Source organism: Amphiprion ocellaris, chromosome 6, assembly GCF_022539595.1.
Source record: "Amphiprion ocellaris isolate individual 3 ecotype Okinawa chromosome 6, ASM2253959v1, whole genome shotgun sequence".
NCBI lineage: Eukaryota > Metazoa > Chordata > Actinopteri > Pomacentridae > Amphiprion > Amphiprion ocellaris.
Window position 1 is genome coordinate 34,257,490 of NC_072771.1, and position 17,630 is coordinate 34,275,119.

General features: G+C 39.6%; 1 protein-coding gene across 1 annotated transcript in view; it reads left to right on the top strand.

Moving 5' to 3' along the window:
* Positions 1-17,630, top strand: part of si:dkey-215k6.1 (transmembrane protein 132C) — a 283,845-nt gene that overhangs the window by 227,968 nt on the left and 38,247 nt on the right. The window contains exon 6 of the mRNA XM_055011657.1: positions 7,707-7,850. Within this exon, the coding sequence (XP_054867632.1) occupies positions 7,707-7,850 (144 nt within the window). The remainder of the gene's footprint in view (positions 1-7,706; positions 7,851-17,630) is intronic.

Sequence of the window (17,630 nt, forward strand, 5' to 3'; positions counted from 1 at the left end):
GATCAACCCTGGAAACAGCAATATCAGTGTTAATGATTAATTCCGATTGAATGCTAATTCAGTACCAGAACTAATGCAATGCTTCCTGCCCTGCAGTTTGTGCAAACACTCACACAGATGAATGCAAAGAGGGATTACATAATGACACGAGGGCAAGGTCGAGATCAAAGCGCTTGTTTGTTACTAAGGGGGGGGAGGAGGGGTATTTGTTAACTTCCTGATAAAAGAAGAAAAAAATCAATTACTCCATTAGCAATTTGCCCAATTAGCTAAGTGGTATGTTGACAGATGGGGTGGCTTTAATGTATTTTTAAGTCATTCGATGGCTCGGTTTCAACATGGTGTTTGTTGCGTTTGCCTCACACATATGTGTTGTGTGTCAACGTCAGGTGTGGAAGATGGCCAGAGGGGACATGGGCTGATTAAATGATTGCTTTTAAGTTGAAACAGTGCTCTCTTCCTGTGAGTGTACAGGAAACATCCGCACATTATGTAATTGCATGTTAACACGTGTAGGTCTAGACAGATTAAACTGCATTGTGCTTTTTTTTTCTCCTGCAAAATGCGCCAAGCAAAATCCCGATTCTGCAGAAAAATAATCTATTTTTTCTCACTTTTTCTCAAATGACACAATTTCAATTTATGTAGAGAAGAAGAAGAAGTAGGAGGTTTTGTTTGTGTGTGTGCGTTTCCAATGCTTCAGTGTTTGCATTACAAGACTGTGGTGAAAAGGTCACACTGAGAGCAGAGGGAGACTCAGAGTTGTACATGTTCCAAGCAATTTCCCCCAAATGAGAAACTTGACAATTTAAGGAATGAACAGGAAAGTAGATGGTGTAGATATGTTCCTCCATATGTGTGAGCGTACTTGTGTTAATGCCTTTGTGCATTACTTGAAACACGACCACAGATTAGATTGCAGTGCTTCCATTCTGAGTGGAAGAGATTCCTGTATTTTTTTTTCTTTATGTGTGTGTGAAACAGAAAGTAAAAGAATGATAGACGTACAGAGAAGGAAGGAGAGACAGAAAGAGAACTGCTTACATACTCTTATTGTAAGTTGGAATTGAATTTGTACAGAAGAGCAAAAAGCTTGAATTTTTTTCACTGTGTCAACTCTTTTACGACAGTGTGTGTGTGTGTGCGCTTCAGTGATGGGTGGTCTCGCTCTAGTTGCTTCACTTGAAGATGCACACACACACACACACACACACACACACACACACCTTAGAGGGCAGACTCTCACACATGCATGGATAAGCTTCGCTGAGGAGGGAGGCTGTTTTCTAGACTTTATTTCTCTTCGTACCGTGCACGGGCATTTCATAGCAGAAGCACGTGGACACACTCGCACATTTCTCGCAAAATCTCATATACCTACAGTATGCACAGGTGTGTGCAGGAGCCTACACGAACTCACACATTCATTCATACATACAAAACACTCGACACACAAGAATCCAGCACACACACACACACACCTCCTCTGAGCTTATCTCATTGCAGTGTGGAGCAGCTTTTGAAGGCAGTAGGGAGCCAGTTGTTGACGAGCCACTTAATAATTCCCTTGGACAGGCATGAAATTCTTTCCTTTTCTTTCTCTGTCTCTTCTTCTGTCTCCTTTACTCTCCCTCTAATATTCCTCTCCCTGCTGTGTTATCAGCTTTTTTTTCTTGCTTTCTCTGTTTTTTGGTTAGTTTTTTTTTTTTCTAATTTTGTGCTGCTTTGTCTCATTTTTTCACTCCATCTCTTCCCTGTGTCAGCGTCTCATCACTTGTCTGTTTGTTTTTGCCCCGTGTGATTCATCTTCCTGCGGTAAACTAAAAGCCACTGTTAGCATTAAGGTTAATAAGGCACTTGCAGCGGCCAGTAATGCAGTTTTCCAGAACCCGTATTCATTTCAACCAGCGTTGGATGTTCAAATGAGGCAGCTGTCACAGGTTAATGTGTGCCTGTCACCATTAGCAAGCGAGTGTGTGCAACAGTGTAGTTCCATACTGCAATTTGCATAATTACCAAGTAAAGTCACGTTTTAGTTTGAGCTCTCTCTTCTCTTTACACACTTATAAAACTTCTTCTCTCTTTATTTCTTCGGGGAGTCAGTTAAATCCAATTAACTTTTTATTTAAAGAACACGAGGAAACAGAGAACAGCAAACAAATCTTTTCTAACGAGACATTTTTTGTTTAATTAGTGACATGTACTGCTTACTTGTGGCTTCCAGGAAATAGCCAGAGCCTTGCACACTGAGCCCAACACTGGCAAAAGTTCTGGCCTTCTTTTGTCTGCTCAGCTTCTATACAGTAGAAACTATCCGGATGGAAGTACTACAGCTGTTAACACTTCACTTGGCACAGCACCAACAGTTGCTGACTTTGTAAGAAGAGTTTGTACATAGAAATATGGTAGTTTTCTTTGCCTTTTATGTCACCAATCATTACCCGCTTGGTATAAATGTGAATTTAACATTTCAGAAGAATAGTGAAGATAAAGTTGCTTTACTTTTACTCCATACCTGCACATTCTGCTGAGCACCTTTGCTGCCTAGAACAGGGTTTTCCAAACTTCACAGCCCCAAAATAACAGTACAAGAGCGGCGGTTGAACGATACAAATACAGATAAGCTTACCCAAATACGAGCATAACAGCAACACAAGAAAATACAACAGCCTCAATAACCGTCATATTATTTTATAGTAATTCAGAAGCAAAATACAGCAGTCACAGTAATCCATGCAGTCCATGTAGAAACTGTAGCGCTTAATGTCCTTGTGTGTCCTATGTTGCTGCTGTTATGTAAACTTTTGGGAGATTTTTACTTTCATTTCAAGGTGAAAGTCACCTATTGAGATCAGTCCAATGCTTAGAGCACAGCAAGTCCATTCTGGTCTATTTAATTTGGAGAAATATTTGTGTTTTTTGAGTATGATTTTTGTCTTTTGTAACAATGCTGTCTAAAATATGCTATTTCTAATGATTTAAAATTGTATTTGATTTCTAGAAAATATCTCAGGGACCCATCGTGGAGTCTCACGGCTCCTCAGGAGGTCCCCACCCAGTCTTTGAACATCACTGGTCCAGAAGATGCATTCCTAGTAATTAAACACAAACCAGATCAAATGCTGTTTTAACCTGTGTCACTGTGAGGCTTTGTAGTACTTAATACTCTAAGTGATCCCGCGAGGTTGTTATCACAGGATTATCTTTCAGCTTTCATTAAATCTGTCCGCTTGCATTAAATTGACATGAGAACTTGTAGCACCAAAGTCATATGGCGCCTTCATGCTCAGATCCACGATTCAAATAAAGAAAAACCTCATACACACACAAATGGTTCCACTGGCATCAGTTAAAATTCAGTCTTGAGTTTACTTTGCTTATTTATTTATATGAAGTGACTGCCCTGCCTTGTTGTTACACACAGCAGAGATGTAAACATGATGTTATCTGTGGCTGCTGCCCCAGGATACACATTTTAACATATAGGCTACATACTAATACAGACACAAAGACAAATAGACACACGTTATCTACTTGTACTCTCTCTCTTCTTTCTCTTTGATTTTTATCCCTGCATCTGCTCCCCTCACCTTAAGGCGCAAGAAGAATCCTTTCATTAATTTGTTTTTTTTCTTCCTCTACTTTCCTCGTGCCCTTCATCTCCCTCTCCTCCTCTCTCTCTCTCTTTTATCCTCGCCATGCTTTTAATCCTGTTTGTCCTCTCCCCTGCTCCTCCTCCTCACCTGTTTCTCACCTTCAAATATGGCTGTACCCTGTGTACACTGTCTGTTTTTTGATTGAGCAGAGTGCAGGGAGAGGAAAGCTAAGAATTACAGATTAAGAAAGTGTGTTTGTGTGTGCATGTTTGAGGGGAGGGGTGTCTCATTAAGTAAAGGTCACACAGTGGTGTGCAGCAGAGAGCGATAGGGCATTGGGCCACTTGTCACTGGTCAGATGTGATTAAACTCTTGAGTGTGTGTGCATCAGAGGTCCTATCTTGTTAGTTGTGTTTTCATAGGTGTGTATCTCATATACTTATATATAGTCTTGTGTGTTTGCTGTTCGACTTGCTGCTATGTATGCTTTTGTAAATACAGATTATGTATGGAAGTATGAACTCAATATGCCTATATGGATATAGATGTACATGAATTTACACATATGACACACATGTGACACCGTGTCTATGATTTTTCATGCCTGGCCTACATTTTCTTGTGCGTTTGGTTGCATCATTGCTTTCATCCTGCACCGTATCTTCTCGGTGTATATAGATGTGTTAACATGTCCTTTAACATATCAGATGCACACATACATTGCATGTGTTTGTCATGGTAGCACAGTTTGCCTGAAGGATTTATGGTATCAGGCTCCTCTCATCCACCTGTTGAATCATCTGTGCATGGCCACTACATTTATATGGCACATGAAATTAATTACTTTTTAGGGTAGTGTCATGGTTTTCAATCTTTTTCTTTTCGTACACTGTACTTTTTTGTAATTTTTTAATGCTCTAATTTATTGTAAATATCAACGTTTTTGCACCGTTTTCATAAATACTGGTATTTTTGGCACCTTATTTCCTCGACCAGAGCAATTAGCACGTTAATTGCACATTCTTTTGTACATTGTTTTCCTTATCTTAAATGTAACATGTGTCTTATCTATCTAACTATGAAAAAAAAGCCAAATTCTCCTCCTTTAATACCTCATGTATACAATATTTCAAATTTTTGAAGTGGTCTTTTGAAATATTTTATTAAAAACCACAGAATAAACTACCTCACAGTTGAAAAAGTAGTTAAGCAGCAACGTTGTCTCCCAAAAGTTGCATGCCTCTATATCTGAACTATATTCTCAATCATCTTTTGCTAAAATCTATATTTTACCAGTAAAGATAAGATAAGATAAGATAAAGTTCTTTATTTCTCCCCACGCCAGGGGAAATTTACATTGTTACAGCAGCTTATGTAACAGTAGACATAGTGATAAGAATAAAATAATAATAGAACAATAGTAATAATATTTACAATATATACAAGGGTGACAGATGAGGGTAAAGTGGCTTAACAGAAAAAATTAAAATAAAGTTTAAAAGTGCAAAGATGTGCAGTGCAAGAATGTCTGTGCAAATTTTATGGTTTGGGGTGGTAATGATATAGTCCAGTTTGTGTTAACATCAGCCAGTGATGCTGATGTTGTAAAGTCTTATAGCAGATGGAATGAAGTCACACTGTGACTTAGTAGGTAAAGTGTCAGGACATGTTAAGGTAAGGTCCAAAGTGCAGACACAAATGGTAGGTAGGTTGTGGCAAAAATGATTTTATAGTTGAACAAAACCACTTAACACAAGGTTCATCAAGGAGTTGAAGACAGAATAGGAGGTTAGCAAACAGGACAAACTGACAATAGACGAGGGAAAAGGCAGGACCACATATTTACTGAGAACCAATTAAGGATACAAGACGCAAGTAAAACTGACAAAGCTAATCAAAAGAGAGGGAAAACACAGACAAAGGTAGGAAGTAAAACTGTAACAAACAGAGATCATTACAAACTAAAACAGGAACCAAGCTCAAGACCATGACACAAAATTCACATTACGAAAATATGGTGGTTCATTAGTCAGACAGAACTTTCACCCACAAGAAAAGGTTTAGTGTCCCAGTTGGACTCTTATTTCTTCATTTTGCTCACTGTTTTCTTTCGTTTTCGCCCACTGTTTGGTTGTGTTTAGGCACCGAAACTACTTGGTCAGGTTTGGGTTAAAATATAAATCTTTCCTATCATATACCATCTAATATGGATTGGTTGGCAGACAAGGATTGACAGCTGGAAAGCAATACAATTAGAATTAGGAGAAAATACACTTCCCTGAATCAAAAATGCATTTCAGTTGTGTAGGAATATAATTTGAGGGCAACAGGGCTCCCAGCCACAGCAGAAATATAAACACTGCCGCATCAGTATCAACAATCTAATGCCGTATATAACACAATCTGACTCACAGAGACTATTTAACCAACTTAAACCATTCTAATGCCAACTGTGTCTGGACACACACAATGAGATATGTATGTATAATAGCACACATTTATTCTGGGTTTCTTCTTCATCTTCTCTGCTGGCATCCTGTGTGCTCAGCTTAATTCCACTGTAGAGTCAAAAAGGCGACACACACACTTCACAACCAGAAACAGCGAGTCCAGCAAAATACCCTGTAATCAGGCTTGTGTGCGTGTGTGTGTGTGTGTGTGTGTGTGTGTGTGTGTGTGTGTGTGTGTGTGTGTGTGTGTGTGTGTGTGTGCGCGTGCGCGTGCGCGTGCGTGTGTGTGTTGGCGGTGATAAATGCCCCCTTTGGAAACTCAATGCCAAATAATCAAGATTGACGCTGGCACACAGTGTTCTGAGGTGTGAGCCGGTTTGTTTGTGCTATTTTTGTTCGAAGGATCTAATCAAATGTAATTATGCTGATTACAATAATCGTGAGGTTTATAATCACCTTCTTTTTTTCCCCTCTTTCTCTCTTCCTTTAAAACTCTCCCCTGGTCTTTGTTAGTTGTTTATTCCTGTCTCTCTCCCTGCATCTTTTCACCATGTCTTCCTTCTTGTGTACTTTAGGTACAGATATGAAAAATGTTACATATCGGCAGATGCAGACTAAATTTCGGATTTGTGATGTACTCCCAGCGTGTTGTTAGAATAACAGCAGCACTGTACTGTGCTTCAAATATTAAATGGAAACAGAAATGCTTTGGGAAGTTAGTTAGAATAGAATAAGAAAACACATTTGACAATGAAATGAGCTTACAACAATTGGCATTCAAGTGATATGTAACTTTTGAAATGGTTAACACTGAATAGTAATAAAATATGGCATGACCATCTCTTACCAGAAATGTAATATATTAATATATTTAGATTCTTTTGTTCCTGCATAAGGCCATGACCAGCACTTTAAGGATATACTGACTTTTAAGTAGTTGTTTCCCATTCAGGGTTGTTTAAGTGCAAGCACTGAAAAATAAGTTAGTACTTGGTTTAAGGATGTTCTTTTTATATGATAACAGCAACAATAATAACTTTATTAATATACTACCTTTAGAAACAAGAGTTCACAAAGTTCTTAGGCAGGCAAAGCAAAAGCAGGATACACAGAAGGCAGAAGAGAAACCTCAAACCAGACAGTAAGGCCAAATAAAGTAAGAGAAAGTTAAGAGATAAAGTTAAAACACATGGAAAACAAGATGCAAAAATACAACTTTTTAAAGGTGATTTAAATGAAGTTATTAAGTCTGAAAGCCTTTTCTCCTCAAGCAGGTTGTTCCAAAGCCGAGGAACCCTCATGGCAAAGGCACCTTTAGATTTAATTCTCAACAGCCAGCAAGGCTCCACCTGAGGATCTGGTTCATAAGGGGTCAGCAGTCTGCTATGTAGCTTGGGGCCACACACAGACCTGCTTTCAATGTGTTTTGAAACATCTTAAAATCAATTCCAAATCAATTTGTCTGCTAAAAGAAGCAAGAAACTGAGCTACTGCATTCAGGCGAGAGAGTCACTTTTAGTTTATACCAGAAAGGAGGGAATTACAGTAGAGAAGTCTGGAGAAAATCTGTGTACAAATGACTTTTTCCAGTTGTGAGTGTGAGAGCATTGGTTTAAATGACAGCTTCTAAAACAAACTCTCTTTCTCTGTCTCTCTATAGGACACAGAGGTGATGAATACAGCCATTCTTACCGGTCGACGAGTCGCTGTGCCCATCAAACTGGTTACCGTGGAGACTGACGGGCAGGTGAGGGAGGTGGATGACTCGGTCACCTGCAGCTCGACAGACGTGGACGTGGTCAAGGTACGGACTCAAAACACACACACGGAGACATACGGAGGTAGGAAATTTAAAAAACAAAGACAGTGAAGCCGTGATTGCTACGCCAGTTGATATTTTGCTTTGTGATTGAACACGTGTCAAGGTGGCACTTAACAGAATGTCTGCAGCCGTGGTCTGGTAGATATGTTAAATATGGATTAAGAAATCACTTCTCAAGAGGTTGAAAAACAGATGACATAAGGAGGAAATCACAATTATGGGAGGTAAACTGAGGATAATTTACACAGCAAGAAATCTATCTTGAGTCATCACTGTAATCTAAAATCTGAGAGGATCTGTGTCGTTTTTCAATTCACTTTGTGCAAAAGTACACAAATGGACACTTACACAGTATGCAGGATTTTTTTTAATCTTTCCTGTTTTACTGAATGCCAGATGAAAATTGATCAGAACTTGTGAAACTTGGGGAACTTTTGCAAATCTGGCCACAAAAATGCAACATGTTTGCCATAAATGTCATAGTCTGCTGTGTGGTTAATGAACTACCATGACTCCACGTTGCCAGTCTACAGGATTGTAGATTGTAACACAATCCAAATATGAACATATGGCTGCACAACTTTTAAACTATCTATACATCTGTCAGCAATGGACTAAGAATGCAACAATAGCAGAATTAGGAAACCAATTGGTAGCAAATCTGTTTGACTCATCTAACATAATCCAGAATTCCCTAGATAGCAAGACTTTAACACCCAAAACAACCACAGAATTATTAGGATTTGTGTGTTTGGCTCTTTAGTTTTTCTGAAAACAGAGTTATGAAACAGTAAAAAGTCTATTCGCTGTTGCTGTTGAGGCTCTTCCTCAAACAAATGATGAGCGAGTGGCATGATGCGTTGACTGTGACTCGACATTGATTGGTCAGCCGTCTCTCCTGAGCATCCTGGACTTTCCTGCAGTAATTTTCTTTTGGTGCAACCAGGGTTAGGGGTTCTCTGTGCACAAAAGTCCAATTTCTAAATGTTGTGTGTCATCAGAATTTAGCTTTTTTTCTTTGACTCTGTAATCATTCCTTACTTTTAGCTCAATCCCTTCTACAGGAAGGGTCGAGGTCAGGCAAAGCAGCTGGAAGCCTTCCAGTGTCGGTCTGAGCAGTTCTTAAGCAGAATGGGGTGTTCACCAACCTGGAACCTGGTGGATGGACAATCACGGGCTCTAAGCCACTCGAACTACTCACAGAACTACTGTACTAATTAATAAAGCAGAAATGCCTTTAAAACCTTTAGAGAAACAAGTCGATACAAACGGCTGAAGATTGATTCCTCTTGTGCTGTGCTCCCAACACCCTCAGGTCCTAAATGAAATGTACTCTTGTTGTGACAGTTTCAATATGAAGCCAATTTCCTGGTACAAGCCGACAGAAGTGGTGCTGTTTAAGTACAATCAATAACAACACAGTGAAAATAGAAGGAACTCATTCAGATAAATGCAATGTTGGTACTTTGTGTATATGTGTGTGTAGGTGTGTGTTACTGGGGTGAGGGCTGAATTTTCAGTCAAATTTGCCCAAATTCTTATCACCTTATCTAAACCATTTTGTAAGCAGCCAGCTTGACATTCAGTCTGAATGCAACTTAAAGAACAGGTGTAATCAGTGGCTTAAATTATACTAATGAGTGTTTATTTACCCTGCAAAGAAATTCAGGCAAATTGCTCAACTACTTCAATATCCTCTTTACATAATATTCTGTGAATCATGGGTAAAACAAGGCAATGACATGCAGAATTAATAAAAATCTACTGAGTTCTTTCTTGCAGAGAGAAAAAAAATGTGGTTTCGACAACAGCATCCATCAAATAAAGACAGAAATTTCCTTGTCACATCTCTACTGCTGATATTTTAATTATGGTACACAGAAAGTGTCAAATATGGAGAGCAAAATCAACAAATTAGCACACTTATGTTGTGACAGGAATTGGTAAAACACGGCACTGAAAGCTCACCACTGTCTGCAGATAAGCTGCCACACGAAACCCTCCTCTGTGCTGATTGTGTTTGTTTGTGTAGCAAGTAAAGTCTGCTTGTGATGACTGAGTGTTAGCGAGCTGTTGTTGTTTGTTGATATCTGATCTGACAGATATTCCCTCTCTTGCATTTTCTCCTCACACACACGCAGAAGCGCAAACACACACAAACGTGCACTCTGTTTTAACACAAACAGCTGTTTGACAATGGCACCCACAGGGTATAACTGCAGGTAGCCGGAGCTGTCAGTGAGACACCATGACGGGTGTAAAGTACCGTCCAGAGAACTAATAGAGCACACAGAGGGCTGCTGTGCCCTGAGCTAAGGCTTGAAGGCAGCGCTTATTCACAGGCCTGAGACAAACTCTGCCCTTTTTTGCCAGAATTGTCAGACATACAACAATTACATGTCCTTAAAATACAACCAAATACAACCCTGTCTCCTATAATTTATACTGAGGTTCAACTAAAGCTGATTCTCAGTTATGTTTTGAGAGCAACATGTCCACATCAGTAGGTTGTACGATTGGTTGTGTCCAACACAGGAGTTTCACCTGTTTGGTCAAATATAGACAACAAAAATGCTTGGTTTGGAATAAAAGTAATTCTTTGACAACTGCATGTTACAAGCTTGGTTAAATTTAGGCACCAAAAAACCTTGGTTAGGTTAAGAAAATATCATGGTTTAGTTTTGGAAGGATACTATCACAAGTAGGGCTGCACAGTAGCACTTTTGCCTTGCAACTAGAAGATCCCCAGTTCACGTCCCGGCCTTCCCAGGATCTTTCTGCATGGAGTTTGCATGTTCTCCCTGTGCATGTGTGGGTTTTCTCTGGGTTCTCCAGCTTCCTTACTTGGTAAGTCTAAATTGTCTGTAGGTGTGAGTGTGATTGTCTCTAAATATAGCCCTGTGATAGACTGGTGACCTGTCCAGGGTGTCGCCCTAAGTCAGCTGGGATAAGCTCCAGCCCCCCATGACCCTAATGAGGATTAGGCGGTGTATAGATAATGGAAGATAATGGACTATCACAAGTATGTTTGAAGTTTCTTTTCCATTTTTTGGGTTACCACGGTGATGACTCTCATCCTGTCTATCTACAGATGACTGGTTTGTTGAAAAGAGGCTAAAATGTTGAATGCTGAAAGCAAACACAGTCTGGGAGAAGTAATGTTACAATTTTTTGGAGCAACTGCACCACCTTCATTCCTAAACTCATAAAATATTTTGCGTACTCTCTGGAGGGAAGCTCTTTCTTTGTCTTAGGTCTTTTAAAGTCAGACAGTCTGACGAAGATTAGACTTTCATTTGGTTTCACATCACATTCTATTAACTAACCTTTTGTTTAATTTCAAGCTGTGGATAAATGCTTGCAGTCGGAATTGCACAGCGAGTTCCCCTGCTCACCTAATGAACATATGGAAATGACTGGCTGAAACTGTCAACGATCAAAATGTACTGCTGTTGATCTCACTGATGCAGCTCTTGTTGTTCAGTTCAGCCCATTTATCCCTGACAACAACACAAGCAACAGCGATGTTCTAGATAGATAATAACTTCCCTCCTCTTCTTCAGGCCATCCCTGCCTCTCATGACATTCTCCGTCAGTGTAAACTATCTTGTTAAGGTCCCCTGAGATGCTGTCATTTGTGATGTGTGTGTATGTAGTGCTATTGTTGACACAGCACTATGTGTAGGTCAGCTGTGTCACAGCTAGTAGGGGACAGATAGGGGACAAGCGCAAGCGTACACACAAATTAGTGGCATTATCCTGACCTCACGCAAAGTAGGGAGGTGAAGGGAGGAAGGATGGGATGAGGAGTGGCTGAAAGATGACAAATGGATCAATGAGGAAAAGGAGAGGAGAGGAGGAAGGTAAATACAAGAACTAGGAAGTAAAAAGGACGGATGAGAGCAAAGCAGGGGATAAAAGAGAAGGGAAATGGAGTAAAAGGATAATTGGAAAAAACAAAAAGAGAAATAGTTGCTGGTGAATTAGAAATCCAAACAACATCCAGATCCTTGAGAAGAAACAACTGACTGTTAGCTTAGCCAGGTCTAGCCATTGAAGGGTAACTCTGTCTTGCTCTTTGATCAATTGACATATACATGCCAACAACTCCAGCTGGCATTATTATCTACGCTACACAATGGGAAGTTGCATAGTTGGAGTAATTCAGCCAGACAAATTGATTGTTTACCCATATGAAACCCCACAGGTATGAATCCGTGTTTTTGAGTTTATCGTCACTACACTGAAGTTTCAAGGTAGAAATGCTCAACCATAGTGTTGTCACTGCTTCTACTGCCCATATGTCTTCGAGTATGCAAGGTAAAAATTGTAATTTTCACCAGAACAAAAAGACATTTCTCTAACCCAGTTAGTGAAAGCTTAAAAATTAAGACACCTTTGTTGAACATTTACGATTAATTCCACCCAAGACAGCATCAAGTTTACCAAACCTATTGTTTGTTCTTTTTCTAAATGCAGTTTTTCTTGCACAAAAAAGTCAAACCATGATGTTTCATAGTATGTATTTAAGCTACCTAGGATTATGACAGAACGTATACATGACACACACATTCATTACATCTTTTGTCATCAGTCTTATAACACTTCTAGATTTCGCCACAATATGGAACGAGAAAAGCACAGAGAGAGCGCAGTGCTCCACCAAGGCTGTTCATTCCACCATATGGCATTGTCAGAAATGCAACATTTTTTTTTTTAAATGCAGCATTTGTTTGCGAGTTATCGATGATCAGAAATGCATGGGTAAGTTATGTACAGACACCGAATCGCATGACCTAAATATGTAGCAGGCTGCAGGAATTGATGGGACTCAGAAACACCCCCACAATTTAATCAATTGTTCCTTGCATGATTTCCGACAGATAAGTCCTGATAAGTCTGCAGCAGTCGATTTCTAGTAGGATCGCCATCATGTGATCATTAGCAGGTAGCTGATGTAGTGTTCACATGTTGTCATGGTTACAGTGACACCGTGCCGCAATCTCACAATGATACAGAAATCTTTAACAAATCTGTGGATCCACACTATAAATCCCATCACTGCCAAAATCTAATCACTCGGTCCTTGTGTCATTTCTGACCTTCCCTGAAAATTTCATTCAAATCTGTTCGTCCATTTTTTGAGTAATGTTGCGAAGAGACAGACAAGCAGATGGACAAACGGACAGACAAACAGACAAACCAACGCTGATCATCACATAACTCTGCCACATTCCTTGGCGGAGTAATAAACAGCATGACATCCCCGTTGTTTAATAAATGCAAGGCCAAATGCAAAAAAAAGAGCAGACTCAGCCTCCTCTCACCTGTTTCCCTCACCTCACCTCACCTCCCCCACACCTCCTGTCCTCCCCCTCTTTTATATTCAGTGACAGCATGTGGAGGCTCAGCTCCTTAAAAAGTCCTTCTCTGTGTTTTGAATGTGATGTGCTCTACCACCTCCACAACAACAACATCTTTATGACCTTCAGAAAAGCAGCACTAGATTGACTGATGTCTGCTTTCTCCAAACTGTGATGAAGCACTTTTATTTAAACTGTAACGCCGCATTCATTCCCAGGCTTTGAGCAAATAAAGGTACACGATAGCAAAGGAGAGAATTGCAGGTAAGTGGCTACAAGTTTGAGAGCTGCAACATTTAGTGTGTTGATCAATTTTTCTTTGAAGTACACACAATTCTAGCACTGTAATTTGATCTAAATAGAAGCGAAAGAGAGAGGATGTAGATGTGATGTGAAATGCCACTAAATAGCCTGTAATGTCCTGACAAAGGTGTGATGTAAGTACAAGCACAGCACCTTTTCCAAGGACGGAGGGATGCGTGTGTGTGTGTGTGTGTGTGTGTGTGTGTGTGTGTGTGTGTGTGTGTGCGTGTGTGTGTGTGTGTGTGTGTGTGTGCGTGCGCACGCATGCAGGCATGTGGGATCACGTAGGCGCATGTCAAACTCTGCAGCTGGTTCATTAAATGGTGCACAGATCAATTCTTAATCTGGTTTGTATCTGTCCTAATACATGCAGCAACACACGCACAACCTAAACTTCCGCTCAAACAAGCATGCAGCTACACACGCACACACACACACACACACACACACACACACACACACACACACGTGTACACACATTCACCCTCCGCCATCACTTCCGAGCCGTTGTGTCTTCCTCTTTGTCAAATTCAATTACAGACGACATCACTAAAGGAATCTTCACACGAACCAATTACCGTTCAAACCCCCTGTGTCTGCGAGATGATGTGTGTGCGTGTGTGTGTGTGTGTGGGTGGGTGTGGGTGGGTGTGTGACTAATGTGAAACAAGTATGTTAGCAAGTGTCCAACACAGAGAAGAAACAGGACAACATAGTTTTTGCATGTACACTATGAGTGAGTTTGAGTGTTCATGTGTTCATGAAGTGACCATTTTCCTTTAGTTTTCTGTTCTCACATGACACAAATGCTTGAACAAAGTGATAAAGTGCTAGTTCATCCACTCAAATCTTTTTAAAAATGACAACAATGGGTAACATATTGAAGAAAATTTAGTCTTCCTATTCAAAATCACTAAAAATGACAACATCATTCAGTGTTGGGGCAACAAATCACTGTAATCACATTAGATTTGTATGCAATGGACAAATGGAATGCATTTCTCTTCCTTAATTAATAATCAGGTTACAGTTACTAATCAGTCACAGTTTTATGCTACAATCCCCAACTGAGGTTTGGTCACCATTGTACTGGGGAAGAAACCAGTCTTAGGCATTGAGGTAGACAGTAAATTCAAAATGCTTCACCATCGGAGGTTTGGAGGCAAGGCAGCTGTATTTGTACAGCACATTTCATACACAAGGGCAACTCAATGTGCTTTACACATTGAGTTGGACCAAAAATATACCAATGTAGTTGCCAAATTCTTCCAAATTTGACGCTGAAAAAATCCCTAAGCTTAATAAATATATGCTGCAGAATCCTGACAAAACAAAGTTTGCTTCCACCATCAAATTGTAAGTTCTGTGATTGGATGCTTCTTGCCACAATTCACCTCGGAATGCATTTTTTCTCACCTTACAGCGTATATTTTTATGCAGACAGACTTTAAACTTCCACTTTTTCATTTTCTAGCCCAATTGTTACCAATAGAATAATTAGAAGTTTAGCCTCTGGAGCACATTTTAGTTCTTCTCACTTCGCACTTGCTGTACATCTGTCTGCTAAACCTAGTTTCTACAAGGTTAGGTGTTTTTGGTTAAGTTACGGTAAATAGCATGGTTAAGTACAGAAGGAACTAAATTAAGTAAAGTTAGGACATGCAGTAATTATGAGCGAGGTTAGAGATAGCCTCCTAGAAATTAATGTCACTCCATACAATTTCCTTACAAGTGACAGAAAATGTGTTTTGGGGGTATTTGTACAGTGTAATAGATAGTGCCACAGTACTATCACACTGTGTGGTGAGACTGCTAAACAAAAATGACTTGTACAAGCTGAGATTGCAAGCAAATGTCCCTTTAATAAGACACGATGCATAAAACACAGAGTTAAGCAAAAGAAAACCCTGCAAAAAAATCTGTCATCTGTGCTGATAAGGCGCCTTTCCCCCCTTTTGAACTAATGTGTATGCATTTAAAGTAATCATTAGTGTCGTCGTCAGCACAGGTGCCGTATCAAATTTTGCTGAAGAATAAAAAAGAAAATGATAAGCAGATTCTTGTGACACCAAAATCCCCTCATCTCCCTCTGGGCTGAGAAATGCCGCTGTTGCTGTAATTTCTTTGGAGTTTATTTCCTGTTACTTCCATTGCTTGCACTGTGACACACTATTCATGACGTCGAGAAGAATCTTCAAGCACCATAAATCCTCCGGAGCTAAATGCAGCTGATCAGAACTCATTTAATTTCACTCAGAGCAAATGTGTCTTTGCAAGTTGTTCCGATACATTGCTTGTGTTTCTCTATCTCTTAATATAGTCGTAGCCCTTTGGTGACTATAAAATTGATATATATCGTACATAATGTATACTGGGCGATATGTATAATGTTGCATCTCCTTGCTCTGAATCTTAAGTCTATCTATTATAAGCCCTATTGTGTATTTCACAGCAGGTTGCTATGGCAGTCTGTGTATATGCATCACAAGGGCAATTTCCTCTACATTTATTGCTCTTGGCAAATAAATGAATTCTTCACCACAGAATTTGGAGCCGCTGCCCGGCTGATGATTAAAACGGGCAAAAATTAATTAAAAAACTAATCACATCAGGAATATTTAAGCTTACTTGGTGTATATACTGTATGTTTAGGCTGGAGGTACACTATAAATAAGCATCCTGTTTTGGCAAGTGCATAAAGCATTTTTTAGAAGGCCCATCTGTTTGACATCTTTTAATCTTATGAATGGATGTGAATAAAAGATAATAGGCTTACCTATTTTATTATTACTTTTCAAGCTGGAAGTCAGCTCCGTCTATATTTCCAGCAACACTGGGGTCACTAAAACAATATCCAATCATGACATTGTGAGTTAATTTCACTAAAAATGTCCATTTATTGGTATATTTAATTGCTATTTTATTCATCAGATGATTAGGATTTGCCTTTATTAACCTATAATCTTCTTAGCCGCTTGTCAGCACTAGTAGTGAAAATAATTGATGGCTAAGAGATTCGGAGGGTGTTCCATCATTAAAAAAAAAAAAACCTTTTGATTAAAAGTAACATATTGCAAACTGAAGATAAAGTTCACTTTAATGACTCGAATAATGAGAAGAAATGACTGATTAAGAAGAAAAAGTGACAGAAAGATGAGGAGGTGAAAGAGGAGGAGGAGAAGGGGGGATTCTATCCAGGTGCCCTGGGTCATTTTAGAGCCTAGAAAGGAAATGAAAGGTAAAGTGGATTAAAGGCAGAGGTCACACACTCACTCACACACACACACACACACACACACACACACACACACACACACACACACACACACACACACACACACACACACACACACACACACACACACACACACACACACACACACACACACACACACACTATCATCTAAACTCACACATTTTCCATTTAGCAGTAACAGGCTTAGGTAATAGCCAGTGATTTGAAGTGCACAACATCAGACCAGACCATTAGCAACACCCAGAGACATATATCTGTGGGAGCTGCGACCTTGAGGGGGGCTAAAACTATTTTTTGAACCTCCAAGTGATTCAGTTCTTATGGCACAGAAAGAGATTTTAGTTGTTAAATCAGCAAAGCCACCAATGTTCCCCAGTGCCTGCCTATAAAATGTTCAACAGATTGCCTGGTGACAAAAACTTCTCCAGAGTGAAAAACTGCTTCACTCCAGGGTTTATAAAGAGTGAAATGCTCCAGAGTCACTACAGCAAGACTCCAGGAATCTGCCGTCTCTTGTAATAAAATTGATTCTATATTAGAAATGTAGTGCATTAATTTATTCAGAACTCAGTGGTATATCTAGAGAAGTTGTTAAATTAGGTGCTTTACATTTCATCTGCATACTACTTTAGCATGGACAAAAAAAGACATTCAGGCCACTTTTGAGTAAATGTATTCAGTGCAGTCATGTAAAATGACTGTTTTTCTAAAGTAAATTTGATGTTTCTTTTCAGGATTTCTGCCAAGAGAAACCAGGTGCTTTGCATCTTCTCAAATCTCCATCCTAACTTTGTATACTTTGCAGTTCTAACACTCAATTAACAACCGTTGGGTAAGCTT